This window comes from Globicephala melas, chromosome 13 (genome assembly GCF_963455315.2).
Source record: "Globicephala melas chromosome 13, mGloMel1.2, whole genome shotgun sequence".
NCBI lineage: Eukaryota > Metazoa > Chordata > Mammalia > Artiodactyla > Delphinidae > Globicephala > Globicephala melas.
The window spans coordinates 306,742-328,856 of record NC_083326.1 but is presented as its reverse complement, the minus strand read 5'-3'; the positions used below and the strand labels follow the sequence as shown (position 1 = coordinate 328,856).

Genomic DNA, 22,115 nt, shown 5'->3' with positions numbered 1-22,115 from the left:
TGAAAATACATCAAAATAAATAGAGAAATTTATACCTATCTTATCTATACATGGAAGAACAGCTGGTCCCCAAGGTGGCACCAACAATCCTAGCAGCTCTTACTTTAAATATCCGTAGTAGTCAGCAATTTCCATTTCTTTTTCCCTCTCAATGAAAAATTGCAGTTTCCCCAAAGAGGTGTATTTGGCAGCATTCTCACCTTGTTGTTGGGCCCGCCTCTTCATGACCTCCCGCTCTGGCCTCTGCTCTTTTTCGATGGGCTTTGACATTACTGCCTCAGGAACATTGCGTTCCCTCCATGGAACTGGTTGCTTGCTGAAGTCTTGGAGTAGAAATGGGGTTTGGAGCTTGGCTGGGGACTGGCGCTTAGTCACAGCAGGGGGAACAGGCTCTTGCTGGAGAGAAGTGCAAGATGAAGTTTTTTAGGGTGCAGGCCTAGGAGCAGCAGACTGAGGGACACTAGGCTGGGTACGGTCGGTCCAACCCAGTTGGGTTGGGTTGGGTTGGTCACAGTTGGCTGAGATGGTTTGGCAGGACCTGGCAAAGAGGCAGGAGCTGGCTAGGATGAACTCACTAAAGCAGGTTGAGCTGAGTTAGTAGAAGCAGGGTGGGCACGGTCAGCAACAGCAGGCCGATGTGAGGCCAGAGACTGTGGCCTCCGAGGAGCAGGTTGAGCTTGAGGCTTGTCCCAGGCAGAAAAAGGCAGATATATCAACTTGACCTTCCCAGGAGGCAGCAGCTCATACTGGGGTGGAGACGGACACTCTCTTTCAGCACTGCTGTCTGGTTTCTGGGCTTCGACTTGAGTTTTCTCAGGACCCTTACCCTCACATGGGGTATTCCGCCATGGCTGGATAGCTGGGGTGGCTGGGGGTCTTTAGGTTTGCTTGAATTTCCCAAGACCCAACAGGAGGAGAGCCCAGTTCTCTTATCATTCTTCTTCCCCAGTGCATGAAAAACCTTCACAGACTCCAGCATGCGCATGCCTATGGAGGTTCGAGGCTTTTTAAAGCTCTCTTGGATAAGCTCAGTTTGGTGTTGCTTTCGCTTCGTCTGGGGAATTGTTGGCTTCTCTTCTGCCTTGACTTTGTTCCCTGACTGCTTATTCTCTTCAGCCTTCTTTCTTCCTCTGGTCCTTGTGGTCCTTTCCTGTCCATGGCTCTTCATTTTGCTGATCTTTCTGGATGCAGCTTTCTGAGGTTTGCCTTTAGAATCCTTGACCATGTTCACAGGAGCCCTGTCACTGACTGCAGCATTGCATAGAACCACTTCTCCCCCTCTGGATTCTTTGGCTGGATTTTGGCCTTGGGAGCACCACTGATAGGCTCAGAGGCTTTATGTTTGTTCTTCCTGGGTTGATCAGAGGGAACCTTTATGACACTTGTCTTTTCCTGCACCTGATTCGCCTTAATGGCTCTGGTGTCTTTGGCTTTGATCACGTTGGGACCTTTGGATTGATCAAGGTCTTTCAAAGAATTAAAGAGCTGGGGAAGGTGAATATCCTCCGCCAGTGTAGTAATATCTGCAAAACCACTGCTAGATTCCATCCCATTTTCAACTGTCCCTCGGTCCTCAAGACTCAGGCTGTTCTTTCCCAGATCAGTATTTTCAGAACCAGGCTTCTCCTCTTGGCTGAGGGGATCGGTGCAGGCCAGGAGCTGGTGAATATCAGGGATATCTAAAGGGAGTAGTGGAGGCTCTTGGTTTTCTCTTGGGATCTGGTAGGCATCCAGAGGCTTTGAAAGCTTGGTTGTAATATCCTCCAAGTGCTTCCTGTCTATTTTTCCCTGGCTTGGAGCTGGAGGCAGGGCCAGGAGACTACTGGCACTCTGGACTGGAGCTGTCCCTGAAATGTCCCCAAGTTCAGGTGGTGGGTTACTCTCAATTATCTGAATATTTCTGCCCCTGCAGGACTTGGGGAGTTCTTGAGTTTGTGTCACACAAAATGTCTGGCTTGGAGGCTGCAATCCCAGGGAATTTTTCATCACCAGGGAAGTCTCCATCCCTACAAAGGAATCAAGGTAGAAGTCATTCCCTGGTAAGTGAGATGCTCCCCCTAAACACCAACACAGCAATCACGTACCTTTCAAGTTACGTGATTGCTGTGTTGGTGCTTAGGGGCAAGATGGGCAAGGCATTTCTACTAACTCTTCTTAAGAATCACAGACAGTGCCCTATGCTACGAGATAAGCGGAGACTGTTGTAATTCTTACTGGTGATCATTTCATGTCACTGATTTCTTGGCTTTCTTTGTATTTCATAGGATTGTTAGAAGTCAAATAAAAAATGAGTCTTATTTTTTAAAAAATGAAATGTTTTACAAAGCCTAGCATTCTCATATAGAGTCCTTTCAATTCTCCCCACTTTCCTGAAAGGCTAAGAACACTTCACACCATGAACTAGGAGAGGGAGTAGAGCCCTTCCTGATGAAACATATAAACAAAGACAGAGTCTTAGCCTACTTGCTCTGGACAGGATCCCGGACCACAAGGTCTTAAATCCTCGTATAATTTAAGGAAGTGAGGACAGGTAAACTGGCACTATCATAATAAGAGATCTGAAACACCTTCCAAAGAGACTCTAGCAGTAGATCAGGGAAGGGAGTGATACACTGTGGTAGTACAGGGGGAATGATCGGCTACAACAGTGAAAAATGTGGTACCTATTGGTATGCTCTCGGGGTTCTTGTACATGTAGCATAGATGACCTTTAGAGAGTCCCTCCCACCTTCCCACCTCAATTAGGTGTGCTTTTTTTTTTTATTTATTTTTATTTATTTTTTTTGCACTTATTTATGTTATGCATGAATTTTTTTGGCTGCACTGGGTCTTCATTGCTGTACATGGGCTTTCTCTAGTTGTGGCTAGCGGGGGCTACTCTTGGTTGCAGTGTGTGGGCTTCTCATTGCGGTGGCTTCTCTTGCTGCGGAGCACGGGCTCTAGGCACGTGGGCTTCAGTAGTTGTGGCTCACGGGCTCTAGAATGCAGGCTCAGTAGTTGTGGCACATGGGCTTAGTTGCTCCACGGCATGTGGGATCTTCCCAGACCAAGGCTCAAACCCGTGTCCCCTGCATTGTCAGGCAGATTCTTAACCACCGCACCACCAGGGAAGCCCTAGGTGTTCTAATATAGAGTCTAAAAACAGAGAGCCCTGAGCGAAGGTAGTGGTTATTAAAGGCTCAGGATCTAAATTCTACCTGTCTGTACACCACTTTCCAGCTGTAGACTTGACCCCATTTTTTAATGCTGACCTCATTGTTCAACTTTCTTGCTGTTTGTACTCACCTTGAAAACTTGTTTCTGTGATGGGTTGAGCAGGCACAGGGTAGTAGATTCCAGAGGTGGAAGCTGGTGGTTGGATATTTGTGGGTTGAATCTCCTTTAGTACCATTACCATTTCTGGTTTCACAGAGGCCCTACTTCATGTGTATGACACAGAGCCATAGGATTGCATGCAGGAGCCAAGTTCTCCATACAGTAAAGACCCCAATGTGCCTTAGTTATAGTAATATACCTGGCTTCCTTCCTGGTAGGGAAGTGACAGGCTGTGTCCCTGATTTGGAATTTGAGATGGTGTTCCCTGAGCAAGCCTGGCAGAAAGTGATGGATATAGAGGGACCATGTTATTGGGGTCTGCAGTTTTATCATACTGGGCTGCCATAAACATGGAGGAAGCAGCTGTGTGCTGGTCAGTGATGGCCAGAGTAAAGTCGCCGAGTGAAGAAGAATTCTTTTCAGTGCTTCCTGTGATGTCCCAGTCAAGAACACCTGGATAGGAAGCAGCTGAAGTGGAGATCTGGCTCTGGTCAGTAACTGCAGATAACATAGTTGTGCTAGACTGTTGGTGAAGGTAGGCACTACCCATGAGTGTCTGGAAAGAGGTAGCCGTAGCTGATGCCGAACTGATGGCAGGAGCAGAGACTCTGGAGAAGTTGCAGACCCTTCCTGTTAGGGAAGTTGCATTCCTCACCGCAGGAAGAGAGTGCTGCAGAGAATTTAGAGTTCCAAGTACAGGTGGATTTTGGAAATTTTCTGTAAGAACAAGAGGGTAATGAAAAAATCAGGGAGATTGATAAATTCTCACTATGTTTGAGGAACAGCATTATCTTAAGATTCTTGCTATCAGGACACCTCTAATGTCAATACTTACTGAGAAACCAAAAATCAGACCGTTATGATGGTTGTAAGGACTGAGCAGTTTTACACTCTTCTGTATTAACTGCCTGTGCTCCCATGTTGGGCACAGATGGGCAGAAGACCCAAGTGGTATGGTTCAGACATTGTTCTCTAGGCTGGAAGCAACCTTCTCCCTACCCTATCTTTCCCTTCAGCCTGCACTAGTATTGACTTCTATGCTGTTTCCTAGACTGGAAGCATTTTAGAACTAGGAGGTCCTTAGAGAACTTCTATTTTCACAGTGTCATGAGGAAGGAAACTGAGGCTCAGAGAGGTCGGGTTGACTTGTTCAAATTCTCTCATTATGTTAGTATCCTAGCCAGGTTTCAGAAGCTAAGTATCCTGACTTCCTTGGCAGGACGCTACTCTGAGCATGATACTGCCAGAAAGCAGGAGAAATAGAACTTATACTATAGGCAGTTTTTTTGTCCATTAGAAAACAGTACAGCTATTACCATTGTAATCTTCAGTGTCTCACTTTGCTTGTGCAGTTCCCACGCTATTACCTAGAGTTCACATATAGCTCAGTCCACCTGGTAAATTTAAAGAGTCATTTTTACCCTCTTCAAGCCTGGTTTCTCATCCTACCTCAAAATGATTACCCGAAAGTGAATTTCTTAAGTGCTTTTGGAAAGAAAAAATTATCTGATTACTTCAGGTTACTCATCTATAAAGTGGTTATAACACCACCACCAATAATAATAGCAGTAATAATTAATACATGAATAAACTGATATATTGTGTATGATTTATATGCAGGAAGATGCAATAAGTTCTAGAAAGACAAAGAAAAATCATGAAAAACATATTACATAATGAAAACAAAATACATAGTTATGAAAACTGGGGTATGTGGCAAGTATCAAAGCATAATGAGTTTACTAACAAATGACCTTCTGTACCATACGTGCAATGTTATGAAAGTGAATTTTGTCCACTGTATTTTAGTGAATACTATTAACCAAAAAACACGATAGAAGGTGATTTTGAATGAATTCCTAGCCAATACATACAGACAGAGAAGCTATATCAGTAAAAATGCATAACAAGCAACAAAATTCAATCAATGTGAATGTATAGGTAGCCACAATATATGCAGGCAAGTATTTCAGTGAAAACTGGTACAAAGCAAACAGCAAAATAATAAGTGTAAAAGAATTTCATTATTGTGCTCATTCATATTTTTACACAGCAAGTAACAGGTATTAAGCCTGGTAGAAATATATGTTTCAAAGAATAGAAATATATAATAAGCAGAAAGGAAGCTTAAAAAGTATCAAGAAGGTTTTTGTATTTATCCTAGAGCTTAGATTATAATCATCTTCAGCATCCAAGAAGATGACATCCCAAAACCTAAAAACACCATCATCACTAGAATCCAATTAAAAGAGATTTTCAAACGTAAGAACATTGAAAGGACTCCACAATATTGTTCTAGATAAATGTGGAATTTTTTTTTTTTTTGCCACGCCGCGTGGCCCTGGCAGTGAAAGCACCGAGTCCTAACCACTAGACCGCCAGCGAATTCCCTCAATGTGGAATTAGAGATGTGTGGCTTGACTTTTTCTTCTTAGGTAGCTGAGATCTAAAAATGAATGATGGCTGTTGATCAATGTGCTCTCTGTGTTAGGAAGGAAAGAACTGTAAAGATGAAAAGCAACCTTGCCTTAGAACCTACATATCACACAAAGGAAATAGTCCTTCTGATTCAATTTAGAAGATATCGTTTAAAATTTTTAATTGGAGAAACATCTACATAGTTTAAAAATTAGAAAGAATAAAACATTGAAAAGCAGACCCCTAGATAACCACTTTGGTTTCTTGTATATAGGAAGCATCATTTCTAGAACATATTTCTAAGATATTTATATTCAAAACTGTCAAGTACCAACTGTATTCAGAGAGGCAGTAAAAGAAAAAAAACAGAGTATGACTTTTCTGGTGAAAAGTTGATGAAAACTATCCTAAACTTCCTTACATTTGACTCTGGACCTCCCTATAGCCGAGTACTCTCCATCCTCTCTCCCTGTTTTTTCTTTTCAACTAGTCGAAATATTAGTGGAGGGAGACCATTAGAGATGAAACATCTTGGTATATATTGCTAGTTTTCTTTGTCACCTGGCTTTTCTGTCTTTCTGTTGAAACACTCTTGAGAAGTCTCTGATTTCATTTTCTACATGGGTACCCTTTAAGGCTCAATATTAGAAAAGAAAGGGATCAGAGTGGTCAACCAATGTATTATCCTAATGTAACAGATAAGGAAAAAATCAGGCTTTCTGAGAGAGTCAATGATTTGTCCAAAGTCACACAGTTAGTAAATGCCAAAATCAAAACTGAAATTAGGTCTCCAGAGCTCTAGTTCAATACTTTCCCTCATTATTCCGTGCTATTTTGAATCTACTAGTAAATTTAGGGGCAAAATAAATCTAATGAAAAACTTTGAAAAGTTTCTTTTCTTACCTGACATGGTCAGAGAAGAAGAAGAAGCATCAACTGCAGATACAAGGGATGAGGAGACAACACCAGAGCATTTCTGAGTGGCTGCAGCTGAATGGCGCATGTGTCCAGTACAAAGGTCATTGGTTACTGGTCACTGGTCACTTGTGATGATCCAAATTTATTTACAGACAACTCCACGGAAACCCCAAGACTCTACCAAGTGGTAGTGGGTTTGGTAGGAGAATGATGTCACAAAGCAGGCAGTTTCAAGGTATGAGATAGCCAATAGGGAGGTCTGATCCCCAACAGGAAGGCGGGGGTGGATGGAGAAAGTGTAGGATAGCTAAAACAACACCTAAATTTCTGAGCTCTGGGGAGGAAATCCTAGAAGACCAATTTACCTCCCCCAGGCTCCTACATTAGGAAAATCATTGCAACATTTCTTACAGACATTCATTAATATAATTTACTAACAGTTACTTATATCCTACAGAGTATTAATATTTTATGTATCATATACTTAGAGCTATATATATCTTAATTAATATCCTTTGGAAGGAAAGAGCCATCTAGTTTGAACTATTACAGTTGTTCTGAAATCGTATCTGTCTAATTAGTGAACTTATAGCAGCTTTTAAGGAGCAAGTGTAGGGATTAAGAAGCTCTTTTTGTAACTTAGTTAAAGAGTAGGGTGAAGTTTGTTGAGTGTACCTTGTGGAGAATGTTGTGGTCCAAGGCTCTTTTTTAGTTTCGTCTCCTTGACTCCTACCTTCCTTGGGCAGGGCGAGGATGGGCCAGGTTGGACTAACATTTCTCTTCTGCTTTCTTTCTTTTTTTTTTTTTTCCATTATGGGCATTGTGTCTAGGACAAACCTTGATCTTGCATTCTTACCCTCATGAATGTTACTTGCTGTCATCTTCCAGCAGCAGGAGTCTTCTTTTCAGTGCTTGATGCTTCACAAAATATACTCTGCCTGTTGGAAGCAAATACCAGAGAGCTAGCAGACAGAGCTGGTTGCAGACCTTTCCTCTTCCAGCCTTTGGTTGTTCTGATTCTTTGGGCCACACAGGTATCCTGCCATCCAGCTCTTTTATATGTGAGAGACATTCTGAATACTGTCCCTTTTTCTTTGCACAGAAGTATATACAGTGTGGCAGTTACTGTAATCTCCTCCCCCTTGCAAACAGCCACTCTAGAATCTTGGACCTCTAGGATTCTCTGTCTTGCATGCTTGGGTGCAAGGCCAAGCAAAATGAAGAGGAGAATAATTAGAGAAGGAAGAGGACATTCGTGGAGAACTGGGAGCAGATAAGGTGAAAGGGCACAGGAGAAAAGTGATTCATGTAGATTTTTTGGTTTCTGTGGGAAACAAGTTGACACACTTTGGCCTCATTTTGTATTACCAGAACAGACAGTCATAGATGTAAGTAGCTCGATAGTGCAGCAACTGCCATGATTTCTGTACACTAAAGGGAACAGTCTTACATATATGTCTCATTTTGTTTTATGTCATATTACCTTATTAATAGCATTCACTGGTATGTTTGTAGAATACAGATTATTTTAAATGCTCTGGTTTTGTCTACATGGTTATCTCCTTGTCATATTTTTAAGGACTGCAACATTGTAAGACATACTGCATGTTTTTCTCTTGACAATTGTTTATCTCGAAGCATCATGAACGAACATGACCTGTTGGATTTTGTGGAGAAACTTTAAAAAGGGTCTGTGAAAAAGGCATTGTGGCGAGTCGCATTATGCACCCAAGCGTAAGGAGCAGATATCTGCCATCAGCCCAACTTGGCCTGGGTGACCTCTGTTTTAGTTCCCGTGGTTAGTGCTTTGCTCCCTAACCACTCTTGTGACTGTGATAATGTGAGTAAAGGCTGAGTTGCTAATGATTTATGTTTGAGGTAAGCTGGTTTGAGGGAGGAAATCTATGGATCTAGTCATTTTCCTTGGTGGTAAGCTTTCAGGGAGGGGTGCAAAGATTGATCTTTCTGGCGACTTTTCTAGTACCAGGAAGATATCCCATAGATGGGACCTCCAAAGACACACATTTAATATTTAGGCCTGTTTTTATTATTATGAGATACTAGTTTTTTCACTGATGGGGATGATGCTTATCTGAGAAGAAATTGTGAAAGGTGTTGTAGTATAGAGATGTGGCTTAAGATTTTAAGTGTTTTTCAAGGTTTTTCCCCTTAGCTTCCTACTTCAGATGGCCTACTTACATGATACTAGTATGTGATGTGAGGCTAACAACTTACTAAATACCTGCAAGCCAGATCAGTGTCTCTTTTCTCTATATTTCCATGGAAATCAAGGGACCCATAGCTACTGCAGGTTAGGGTGGGCAGTGTGAGATTGGGGGGAGTGTGGTAAGCCACATTTTGGTATCAGTAAAATGTTTACATATTAAAATATTCAGTTCCAACATTCAATTCTATTTAGGCAAACCGTTAGTTCGGCTTTTCCTGGTTCCGAGCCTATGTCACTTATTTTCTCTCCCTAATTCCAGCCATTTAAATTTAGCTTGCAGGCCCAGCATCATCTTAACCTCTAAAAGAATCTTACATGTAGGAGGAAGAAACTAAAGAGCTCTATTTCAACACTTAGGAACATGAGGCCCTACCCTGACCGAAACCTTTATTCTTACAGTTAGGGTATTGTCTTGTCCCGTATACCCACTTCCTGCATTTTGAACCCATCAGGTTAACTGAGACATGTCCTGTTGCAACATACCCAGTTCATCTATCCCTGAGGCTGTCCTTAATTCTTCCCATTGTCACATTTTGATTTAATTAAATACTGGAATCCCTCAAACCCTTGCATGGTACCTGAGGCCCTATGGGATACTGGTAGATTTTGTTAGTGTCAAATACTTAGCTGTCTGATTCTCCAAATATCCCTTGCTCCTATATTTTCCATCCCAGCATACAACATACCGATTAAGGCACTGTTTTATTTCATGTTGGACCCACTGCCATCCAGAGGCATACTCTTTGCTAGTTCCCATACTTTCTGGAAACCCTGCCAGGTCTGGATTTTTTTGTGTTCCCACCCAAAGCCTGTATCTTTTAGCAAGCTGGAACTATAAGACCAACATAGATTTTCTAGTTTCTGATAGATTTATGTCACAATTTGTACATTGTCATGTGTATAGATATTTGTATCATTTGTACTTTTTGGCCATTACATGCCTATTGGATATTTTTCATAAATTGCAAAAGAATATTTCATGACTTAGCACCAAATTGAATGTGTCTGTTTGTAAGTTGGTAAACTATGTTGTGCTACCTTGTATCTTTTCTTTATCCAAATAGTAATTTACTACTATTGTCCCATTTACAATTATGTGGAAGTTTTCAGAATTGTAAAAAATGCTTGTGGATTGAAAATTGGTTAGACTATGACTGTCCCAGATACGTTAAAGCTACTGAACTTTTTACTCATTCATTCATTCGTTCAATAATTCTGACCTTCCTGACTCAGTTTACCCAGCTCAAATGGTTGTGAAGATTACTAACAGTGTATGTAAGGTACTTTCAGAAATTAGAAATTGAGACAGGAGAAGATGGTGGAAGAGTAGGACGCAGAGATCATCTTCCTCCCCACAGATACATCAGAAATACATCTACACGTGGAACTGCTCCTATAGAACACCCCTGAACGCTGGCATAAGACCTTAGACCTCCCAAGAGGCAAGAACCTCCCCCACGTACCTGGGTAGGGCAAAAGAAAAACGAAAAAACAGAGACAGAAGAATAGGGATGGGACCTGCACCAGTGAGAGGGAGCTGTGAAGGAGGAAAGGTTTCCACACACTAGAAGCCCCTTTGTGGGCAGAGACTACGGGTGGCAGAGGGGGGAAGCTTCAGGGTCATGGAGGAGAGCGTAGCCACCAGGGTGTGGATGGCAAAGCGGAGAGTTTTCCGCACAGAGGATCGGTGCCTGCCAGCACTCACCAGTCCCAGAGGATTGTCTGCTCACCCGCCGGGAAGGGCGGGGACTGGGAGCTGAGACTTGGGCTTCTGAGCTTAGATCGCAGGGAGAGGACTGGGGTTGGCGGCATGAACATAGCCTGAAGGGGTTAGTGTGCCACGGCTATCCAGGAGGGAGTCCGGAAATGTCTGCAGCTGCCAAAGAGACAAGAGACTCTTTCTTGCCTCTGTTTCCTGGTTCGCGACGAGAGGGGATTATGAGCACTGCTTAAAGGAGCTCCAGAGAAGGGCGTGAGACGTGGCTATCAGTGAGGACCCCAGAGACGGGCATGAGCCGCTAAGGCTGCTGCTGCAGCCACCAAGAAGCCTGTGTGCGAGCACAGGTCACTATCCCTACCTCCCCTCCCGGGAACTTCTGCAGCCCGTCACTGCCAGGGTCCCGTGATCCAGGGACAACTTCCCCGGGAGAACACACAGCGCGCCTCTGGCAGGTGCAACATCATCTCGGCCTCTGCCGCCGCAGGCTCACCCCATATCCATACCCTTCAGTCCACACGGCCTGAGTGAGCCAGAGCCCCGGAATCAGTGGCTCCTTTAACCCCGTCCTGAGTGAAGAACAGACACCCTCATGCGACCTACATGCAGAGGAGGGGCCAAATCCAAAGCTGCGCGAGCACTTTCACCATGAGTACAGTCACCATGGGCACTAATACCGTGAACTATATTCCCGTGAGCACTATAACCGTGAGCTCAGTCACTATCGGTACTGTCACTGTGAGTACTGTCACTGTGAGCACTGTCAACATGGTTACTGCAACCATGAGCACTGACACCATGAGCACAGTCACCATGGACACTATCACTGTGTGCACTGTCACCATGGGCACTGTCAGCATTTTGCACTGCCACCATGTGCACTACCACCATGGACACTGTCACTGTAGAAACTGGCACCATGGGCACTATCACCGAGAGCACTGTTACCATCGGTACTGTCACCATGGGCATCGCCACCATGAGCACAGTCACCATGGACACTATCACCGTGAGCACTGTCACCATGGGTATAGCGACTATGGGCACTGTCACCATGGGCAATATGACTGTGACTACTGTCACCATGGACAATGTCACCATGTGCACTGTCACCATCGGCACTGCCACAGTGGGCATTGTCACCATGGGAACTGCCATCATGGGCACCGTCACCATGGGCATTATCACCTTGAGCAGGGTCACCATGGGCAATGTTACCATGTGCGCTGTCACCATGGGCATTGCCACCATGGGCACTTCCACTGTGAGAACTGTCTCCATGGGCACTTCAACCATAAGCACTGCCACAATGAGCACTGTCACCATGAGCACTGTCACCATGGGCACTGTAACCGTGAACCCTGTCACCATGGGCACTCTGACCCTGGGCACTGTCACAATGGCCACTATCACCATGGGCAATATCACAATGGGCACTGTCACTGTGGGCACTGCCACTGTGACTATCACCATGAGCACTGCGACCATGGGCACTGCCACCATGGGCACTGTCAGCATGAGTACTATCACCATGAGCACTGTTCCAAGAGCACTGGCACCATGGGCACTATCACCCTGAGCACTGTCACCAAGAGCACTGCCACCATGAGCACTGTCACTATGAGTACTGTCACCATGAGCACTGTCACCATGGGTGCTATCACCACGAGCACTCTCACCATGGGCGCTGCCACAATGAGCACTGTCACTATGAGCACTGTCACTATGGGCACTGTCACCATGGGCACTGCCACAGTGGGCATTGCCATTGCAACTGGCACCATGGGAACTGTAACCATGGGCATTATCACCTTGAGCAGTGTCACTGTTGGCACTATTACCATGGGCACTATCACCATGGGCACTGTCACCCTGGGCACTGCTACTGTGAGCACTATCACCATGAGCACTATCACCGTAAGCACTTTCAATGTAAGCACTGTCACCATGAGCAATGTCACCATGGGCATTTTCACTGTGAGCTCTCTCACCATGGGCAATGTCACCATGTGCACTGTCACCATGCACACTATCACCGTGAGCACTGTCACCATGGGCACTGTTACCATGGGCACTATCACTGTGAGCACTGACACTGTGGTCACTGTCACCATGGACACTGTCACCATGAGCACTGTCACCATGGGCACTGCCGCCATTGGCACAGTCACTGTGAACCCTGTCACCATGGGTACTGCAACCCTGAGCACTGACCCCATGAGCACTGTCACCATGGGCACTATCACCATGATCACTGTCACCATGAGCAATGTCACCATGGGTACTTTCACCATGAGCACTGTCACCATAAGCACTGTCACCAGGGCGCTATCACCATGAGCACTATCACCGTAAGAACTAGCACTGTAAGCACTTTCACCGTAAGCACTGTCACCATGAGCAATGTCACCATGGGCATTGATACTGTGAACATGGTCACCATGGGCACTGCCACCATGGGCACTGTCACCATGGGCTCTATCACCATGAGCACTATCACCATGGGCACTGTCACCATGGGCACTAAGACTGTGAGCACTCTCACCTTGTGCACTATCACAGTGGGCAATGTGACCATGGGCACTTTCACTGTGAGCACTGACCCCATGGGCAGTATCACCATGGGCACTGTCACTATGAGCATTTTAATTGTGAGCACTGTCAACATGGGCATTGTCACTGTGGTCACTGTCACCATGGGCACTGTCACCATGAGAACTCTCACCATGGGCACTGTCACCATGAGCACTGTCACAATAGGCACTATCACCATGGGCACTGTCACCATGGGCACTGTCACCATTGGCACTGTCATCGTTAGCACTGTCACCATGGGCATTTTCACTGTGGGAAATGTCACAATGTGCACTGTCTCCATGCACACTCTCACCATGGAGACTGTGACCGTGGGCACTGTCACCATGGGAAAAGTCACAGTGGGCACACTCACCATGGGAACTGTGCATACTGTCACCCTGAGAAGTATCACCAGGAGCACTGCCACCGTGAGCAATATCACTGTAAGCACTGTCACTATGGACACTGAAACCATTGACAGTGTCACTGGGAGCACTGTCAACATAAGCACTATCACCATGAGCACTGCCACAATGAGCATTGTAACCATGGGAACTGCCACCATGAGTGTTGTCATCATGAGCAATCTCAACATGAGCACTCTCACCATGGGCACTGTCACCATGAGCAATATCACCATGAGCACTCTCAGCAAGGGCACTGTCAACATGGCCACTATCACCGTGAGCTCTGTCACCTTGAGCGTTATCACTGTGGGCAATGTCACCATGGGCACTTTCACCGTGAGCACTGTCACCACTGGCACTATCACCATGGGCACTGTCACAATGGGCAGTTTAACCATGAGCACCATCACCATGGGCATTGTCACCATGAGCACTGTCACCATGGACAGTGTGACCCTGGGCACTTTCACCATAGGCACTGTCTCCATGGGCACTTTCACTATGGGCACTACCACCGTGTGCACTATCACCATGAGCACTGTCACAATTGACACTGTCACCATGGGCACTGCCACCATGGGCACTGTCACCGATAGCACTGTCACCATGGGCACTACCACCATCAGCAGAGTCACTGTGAACCCTGTCACCATGGGTACTGCAACCCTGAGCACTGACCCCATGAGCACTGTCACCATGGGCACTGTCACCATGAGCACTGTCACCCAGGGCGCTATCACCGTGAGCACTATCACCATAAGCACTAACACCGTAAGCACTTTCACCATAAGCACTGTCACCATGGGCATTGACACTGTGAACATGATCACCATGAGCACTGCCACCATGGGCACTGTCACCATTGGCACTGCCACCTTGAGCAATGTCACCATGAGCACTGCCACCATGGGCACTATCACCTTGTCCAGTGCAACCATGAGCACTGTCAGCATGAGTACTGTCAGCAAGAGTAACGTCACCATGGGCACTGCCACCTTGAGCAATGTCACCATGAGCACTGCCACCATGAGCACTATCACCTTGAGAACTGTAACCATGAGCACTGTCACCATGGGCACTGAAACCATTGACACTATCACCGGGAGTACTGTCACCATGGGCACTGTCAGCCCTTTGCACTGACACCATATGCACTAAAACCATGGGCACTCTCACCGTAGACACTATCACTGAGAGCACTGTCACCATGGGTAATGTCAACATAGGCACTGCCACTATGTGCACTGCCACCATGGGCATTATCTCTGTGAGCACTGTCACCATGGGCAGTGACACCATGGGAACTGCAACCATGAGAACTGTCAACATGGGCACTGTTACCGTGGCCACTGCCACCATAGGCACTATCACAGTGAGCACTGTCACCATGGGCACTGTCACCATGGGCACTGTGACCGTGGGCACGATCACCATGGGCACTATCACTGCGGGCACTGTCACCATGGGAACTATCACTGTGGGCACTGTCACCATGGGAACTGCCACCTGAGCAATATCACCATGAGCACTGCCAACATGAACACTATCACCATAAGCACAGTCACCATGGGCACTATCACCTTGAGCACTGTCACTATGGGCACTGCCACCATGGGCACTATCACCGAGTGTACAGTCACCATGAGCACTGTCACCATGAGAATTGTCATGGTGACAGTGCTCTTGGTCACAGTGCTCATGGAGATAGTGCCCAATGTGATAGTACCCATGGTGGTAGTTCACATGGTGAGTGCACAATGGTGAGATTGCCCATGGTGACAGTGCACACGGTGATAGTGCCCATGGTGGCAGTACCCATAGTGACATTGCCCATGGTCACAGTGCTTATGGTGATAGTGCTCACAGTAGCAGTGTTCATGGTGATAGTGTCCACGATGACAGTGCCCATGGTGAGAGTGCCAACAATGAGAGTGCCCATGGTGAGAGTGCTCACGGTGACAGTGCCCATGATGACAGTGACCACGGTGACAGTGCTCATGGTGACAGTGCTCATGGTGAGAGTCCCCATGGTTCCAGTGCCCATGGTGATAGAGCCCATGGTGACAGTGCTTATGGTGATAGAGCCCATGGTGACAGTGCTTATGGTGATACTGCTCACAGTGGCAGTGCTCATGGTGATAGTGCCCATGGTTGTAGTGCCTATGGTGACGTACACTATGGTGTTGGTGCGCACGGTGACAGTGCCCATGGTGACATTGCCCAGTCACAGTACCCATGGTGACAGTGTTCACAGTGGCAATGCGCATGATGAAAGTTCCCATGGTGACACTGCCCATGGTGAGATTTCTCAAAGTGACATTGCCCATGGTGAGAGTGCCCATGGTGACAGTGCCCATGGTGACAGTGCTCATGGTGATAGTGCCCATGGAGACAGTGCTCACGGTGTTAGTGCCCATGTTGAGAGTGCTCACGGTGATAGGGCCCATAGTGACTCTTCCCACCATGACAGTGCCCATGGTTATAGTTCCATGGTGACAGTGCTCACAGGGAAAATGCCCATGGTGAGATCGCCCAGGCTCACAGTGCTCACAGTGATAGGGCTCACAGTGACAGTGCCCATGATGACAGTACCCATGGTGACAGTGCTCATGGTGACAGTGCTCATGGTGGCAGTGCCCATGGTGACATTACCCATGGTGATAGTGCTCCTGGTGACAGTGCCCATGGTGACAGTGCTTATGGTGCTAGTGCTCACTGTGGCAGTGCTCATGGTGATAGTGCACATGGTGACAGTGCACATGGTGACAGCGCTCACTGTGATAGTGCCCATGGTGAGAGTGCCAATGGTGGTAGGGCACATGGTGTCATTGCAAAATGGTGACACAGCCCATGGTGAGACTGCTCATAGTGATAGTGCCCATGATGACTGTGCTCATGGTGACTGCTCACGGTGACTGCTCACAGTGACACTGCTCATGGTGGCAGTGCCCATGGTGCCAGTGCGCTTGGTGATAGTGCTCACGGTTGCAGTGCCCACAGTGACAGTGCCAATGTGGACAATGCCCAAGGTGATACTTCCCATGTTGACATTGCCCAAGGTGAGAGTGTTCATAGTGACAGTGCCCAAGATTACAGTGCCCATTGTGACAGTGCTCACGGTGACATTGCCCATTGTGAAAGTGCCCTTGGATAAAGTGCTCACGGTGACAGTGCCTATAATGACAGTGCTCACAGTGACAGTGCACATGGTGACAGTTCTCATGGTGATAGTGCACATGGTAATAATACACTTGGTGGCCGTGCCCATGGAGACAGTTCCCAAGCTGACAGTACACATGGTGACAGTGCTCATGGTGATAGTGTCCATGATGACAGTGCCCATGGTGGTAGGGCCCATGGTGTCATTTGAAAATGGTGACACTGTCCATGGTGAGAATACTCATGGTGATAGTGCCCATGGTGACAGTACTCATGGTGACAGTGCTCATGGTCATAGTGCCCATGGGAACAGAGCTCACGATGAAAGTGCCAATGGTTAAAATGCCCATAATGCCAGTGCTCAAGGTGATAGTGGCCATGTTGAGAGTGCCCATGGTGACAGTGCCTATGGTGACAGTGCTCATGGTGACAGTGCCCATGGTGGTAGTTCACATGTTGGCAGTGCAACATGGTGACCATGCCCATGGTGGCATATACCATGGTGACAGTGCCCATTGTGGTAGTGCCCCTGGTGAAACTTCTTATGGTAACAGTGCCCATAGTGACAGTGCTCATGGTATTGGTGCCCATGGGGACAGTGCCCATGGTGAGAGTGCCCATGGTGACATTACTCACAGTGGTCATGCCCATGGTGACAGTGCCCACTATAACAGTGCCCACGGTAAAAGTGCCGGTGTTGATAGTGTCCATGGTGATATTTACCATGGTGGCTGTGCCCATGATGGCAGTGCCCATGGTGACAGTGTTCATGGTGATAGTGCCCATTGTGAGAATGCACATAGTGTCCGTGCCCATGTTGATGGTGTCCACTATGACAGAGCCCATGGTGACAGTGACTACAGTGATAGTGCCCATGGTATCAGTACCCGTGTTGATAGTGCCCATGGTGACAGTTGCCATGTTAGCTGTGCCCATGATGGCAGTGCCCATGGTGACAGTGCCCATGGTGGTAGTTCATATGTTGACAGTGTAAAATGGTGACAGTGCCCATGGTGACAATGCTCATTGTGACACTGCTTATGGTGATAGTGCTTACGGTGATAGTGCCCATGATGACAGTGCTTTGGTGACAGTGCTCATGGTGATAGTTCCCATGGTGACAGTTCTCACTCTGACAGGGCTCAAGGTAACAGTACTCACGGTGATAGTGCCCATGGTGATAGTGCTCACGGTGATAATGCTCACTGTGACAGTGCACACCATGATAGTTCCCATGGTGGCAGTGCCCATGGTGAAAATGCCCATGGGGACATTGCACATGGTGACACATTCATGACAGTGCTCACCGAGATAGTGCTCTCGGTGACAATGCCCATGGTTAAAATACCCATGATGACAGTTCTCATGGTGAAAGTGCCCATGGTGGCAGTGCGCGTGGTGAAAGTGTGCATGGTGACAGTGCTCATGGTGGCAGTGCTTGTGGTGAAACTGTTCATAGTGACAGTGCCCTTGGTTGCAGAGCTCACGGTGTCAATTTCCATGGTGACAGTGACCACGAAGACAGTGCTCACAGTGACAGTGCACACCGTGATAGTGCCCATGGTGGAAGTGCCCATTTTGATGCTGCCCATGGTGACAGTGCCCATGGTGACATTGCTCATGGTGACAGTGCTTACGGTGATAGTACCCATGATGACAGTGCACATGATGACAGTGCTCATGGTGACAGTGCACACTGTGATAGTGCCCATGGTGGCAATGCCCACGGTGACACTGCCCATGGTGACATTGCCCATGGTGAAAGTGACAATGGTGACATTGTTCACGGAGATAGTGCTCACAGTGACGGTGCCCATGGTGAAAATACCCATGATGACAGTTCTCATGGTGAAAGTGCCCATGGTGGCATTGCGCGTGGTGACAGTGCTCATGGTGACAGTGCTCATGGTGAAACTGTTCATGGGACAGTGCCCATGGTCACAGTGCTCATGGTGACAATTCCCATGGTGATAGTGACCACGATGACAGTGCTCACAGTGACAGTGCCCATTGTAACAGTGCACATGGTGGCAGGGCTCAGGGTGACAATGCTCACAGTGACAGTGCCCATGATGACAGTAACCACGGTGACAGTGCTCACGGTGAAAGTGTCCATGGTTACTCTGCTAGTGGTGACACTCCCAATGATGTCAGTGCCCATGGTGACAGTGCCCATGGTGACAAAACCCATGGTGGCAGTGCTTATGGTGAAAGTGCCCATGGTGGCAGGACTCATGGTTACAGTTCTCATTGTGACAGTGTTCATGGTAGCATTGCCCAAGGTGGCATTGCTCGTAGTTACAGTGCACATGGTGACACTTCACATGGTGGCAGTTACCATTGTAACAGTCCACATTGCGGCAAAGACCATGTTGACAGTGCTCATGGTGGCCGTGCCCATGGTGATAGTGCCCATGGTGACAGTACCCATTGTGATAGTGAATTCGGTGATAGTGCCCATGGTGACAGTGCCCATGGTGGTAGTGCACATGGTGAGAGTGCAAAGTGTTGACAGTGCCCATGGTGACATAGCTAATGGTGACAGCGCTTATGGTGATAGCGCTTCTGGTAATAGTGTCAATGGTTACAGTGCACACGGTGACAGTACTCATGGTGACAGTGCTCACAGTGATATTTCTCATGGTGATAGTGCTCACAGTGATAATGCACATGTTGAAAGTGCACATGGTGACAGTGCTCCCTGTGACAGTGCACGCCGTGATAGTGCCCATTGTGGTAGTGCCCATCGTGAGGCTGCCCATGGTGACAGTGTTCATGGTGACAGTGCTTACAATGATAGTCCTTACGGTGATGGTGCACATGCTGACAGTGCACACGATGACAGTGCTCGTGGTGACGGTGCTCACGGTGATAGTGCCCATGATGAGAGTGCTTTGGTGACAGTGCTCATGGTGATAGTTCCCATGGTGACAGTTCTCACTGTGATAGGGCTCACGGTAACAGTGCTCATGGTGATAGTGCTCACAGTGACAGTGCACACCATGATAGTTCCCATGGTGGCAGTGCCCATGGTGTCACTGCCCATGGAGACATTGCCCATGGTGAAAGTGACAATGGTGACATTGCTCACGGAGATAGTGCTCACAGTGACGGTGCTCATGGTGAAAATACCCATGATGACAGTTCTCATGGTGAAAGTGCCCATGGTGGCATTGCGCGTGGTGACAGTGCTCATGGTGACAGTGCCCTTTGTTGCAGTGCTCACGGTGACAATTCCCATGGTAACAGTCACCACGATGACAGTGCTCATGGTTATCATGCACATGGTGGCAGTTCCCATTGTAACAGTGCACACTGTGGCAAAGACCATTGTGACACTGCTCATGGTGACAGTGCCCATGGTGGCATTGCCCATCATGACAGTGTGCATGTTGAGAGTGCTTATGCTGATAGTACTCACGATAGCAGTGCTCATGGTGATAGTGCTCCTGTGGCAGTGTCCACGGTGACAGTGCCCAGGGTGACAATGCCCATGCTGACAGTTACTACGGTAACAGTGCTCATGGTGAAAGTCCCCATGGTTACAGTGCTAGTGGTGACAGGCCCAATGGTGCCAGTTCCCATGGTGCCAATGCTCATGGTGATAGTGTTCATGGTGACAGTGCCCATGGTGACAAAACCCATGTTGACATTACTCATGGTGAAACTGCCCATGGTGGCAGGTCTCATGGTTACAGTTCTCATAGTGACAGTGTTCATGGTGGCATTGCCCAAGGTGGCATTTCTCGTGGCGACAGTGCACATGGTGACACTGCACATGGTGACAGTTACCATTGTAAGAGTGCACATTGTGGCAAAGACCATGTTGACAGTGCTCATGGTGACAGTGTCCATGATGACAGTGCCCAGGATGGCAGTGCCCATTTTTACAGTGCTCACGATGATAATCCCCGTGGTGACATTGCATATGGTGGCCGTTCTCATGGTGACCGTGTCCATGGTGAAAGTACCCATGGTGACAGTGAATTCGGTGATAGTGCCCATGGTGACTGCCCATGGTGGTAGTGCACATGGTCATAGTGCAAAGTGGTGACAGTGCCCATGGTGACATAGCTCATGGTGTCAGCGATTATGGTGATAGTGATTTCGGTAATAGTGCCAATGGTAACAGTGCACATGGTGACAGTACTCATGGTGACAGTGCTCACAGTGATATTTCTCATGGTGATAGTGCTCACGGTGATAGTGCCCATAGTTACAGTGCTCATGGTGACAGTGCTCACTGTGATAGTGCCCATACTGACAGTGCACACGATGACAGTGCTCATGGTAACAGTGCTCTCGTTGAGAGTGCCCATGTTGGTAGTGCCCATGGTGACAGTGCTCACAGTGATAGTGCCCATGGTTACAGTGCCCATGGTGACAGTGCTTATGGTGAAAGCCCTTACAGTGGCAGTGCTTATGGTGATAGTGCTCATGGTGGCAGTGCCCATGATGGTAGTGCACATGGTGACAGTGCAAAGTGGTGAGAGTGCCCATGGTGACATGGCACATGGTGACAGCGCTTATGGTGATAGTGCTTCCGGTAATAGTGCCAATGGTTACAGTGCACATGGTGACAGTACTCATTGTGACAGTGCTCACGGTGATATTTCTCAAGGGGATAGTGCTCACAGTGATAGTGCCCATAGTGACAGTGTTCACTGTGATACTTCCCATGGTGACAGTTCTCACGGTGATAGGGCTCATGGTGACAGTGCTCACGGTGATAGTGCCCATCGTGGCAGTGCCCATGATAACAGTGCTCATGGTGATAGGGATCACGGTGACAGTGCTCACAGTGGTAATTCACCTATTGAAAGTGCTCACGATGACAGTGCTCATGGTGACAGTGCACCCTGTGATAGTGCCCATGGTGGCAGTGCCCATCGTGATGCTGCTCATGGTGACATTGCTCATGATGACAGTGCTTACGGTGTTAGTCCTATCATTGATAGTACCCATGCTGACAGTGCACACGATGACATCATTCATGGTGACAGTGCTCACGGTGATAGTGCCCATGGTGGCAGTGCCCATGGTGAGAGTGCTCACAGTGATAGTGCCCATGGTTACCGTGCCCATGGTGGCAGTGCTTATGGTGAAAGCCCTCATGGTGGCAGTGCTCATGGTGATCGTGCTCCTGATGGCAGTGCCCACGCTGGCAGTGCACATGGTTACAGTGCACATGGTCTGAGTGCCGATGGTGAAAGTGCTCATGGTGATGGTGCTCAAGGTGATAGTGCCCATGATGAAGGTGCCCGTGGTGACAGAGCTCACGGTGATAGTGCCCCTGGTGACAGTGCACATGGTGGTGTGCACATGGTGACAGTACCCATGGGGACAACATGCATGGTGACAGTGCTCACAATGATAG

The 22,115-nt window shown here is 47.5% G+C and overlaps 2 protein-coding genes and 1 pseudogene across 2 annotated transcripts; 1 reads left to right on the top strand and 2 right to left on the bottom strand.

Annotated features, from left to right (window-relative positions):
- Window positions 1-51: 51 nt before the first annotated feature.
- LOC115847789 (uncharacterized protein C2orf78-like) lies at window positions 52-6,736 on the bottom strand (annotated as a pseudogene).
- A 6,195-nt stretch (window positions 6,737-12,931) lies between these two features.
- Window positions 12,932-14,722, top strand: LOC138842951 (mucin-22-like). Its single transcript, XM_070047074.1, has one exon. It carries the CDS (start codon window positions 12,932-12,934, stop codon window positions 14,720-14,722), a length of 1,791 nt encoding a protein of 596 aa, XP_069903175.1.
- Window positions 14,723-20,170: 5,448 nt separating this feature from the next.
- LOC138842950 (uncharacterized) lies at window positions 20,171-21,207 on the bottom strand. Its single transcript, XM_070047073.1, has 2 exons — window positions 20,889-21,207; window positions 20,171-20,748 (listed from the first exon to the last, which is right to left on the bottom strand). The coding sequence occupies exons 1-2, from the start codon at window positions 21,205-21,207 to the stop codon at window positions 20,171-20,173; spliced, it is 897 nt and encodes a 298-aa protein (XP_069903174.1).
- Between the last annotated feature and the right edge of the window lie 908 nt (window positions 21,208-22,115).

Excerpts from the sequence above, each read along its gene's own strand:
- LOC138842951 (XM_070047074.1), top strand. The coding sequence starts at position 12,932 with ATGAGCACTATCACCGTAAGAACTAGCACTGTAAGCACTTTCACCGTA.
- LOC138842950 (XM_070047073.1), bottom strand. The coding sequence starts at position 21,207 with ATGTGCACTACCATCATGGGCACTGCCACCATGAGCACTATCACCATA. Across the intron at positions 20,749-20,888 it reads TGTGAGCACTGTCACCATGA|TCACCATGGGCACTATCACC; the intron begins GTACTGTCACCA and ends CACCATGGGCAG.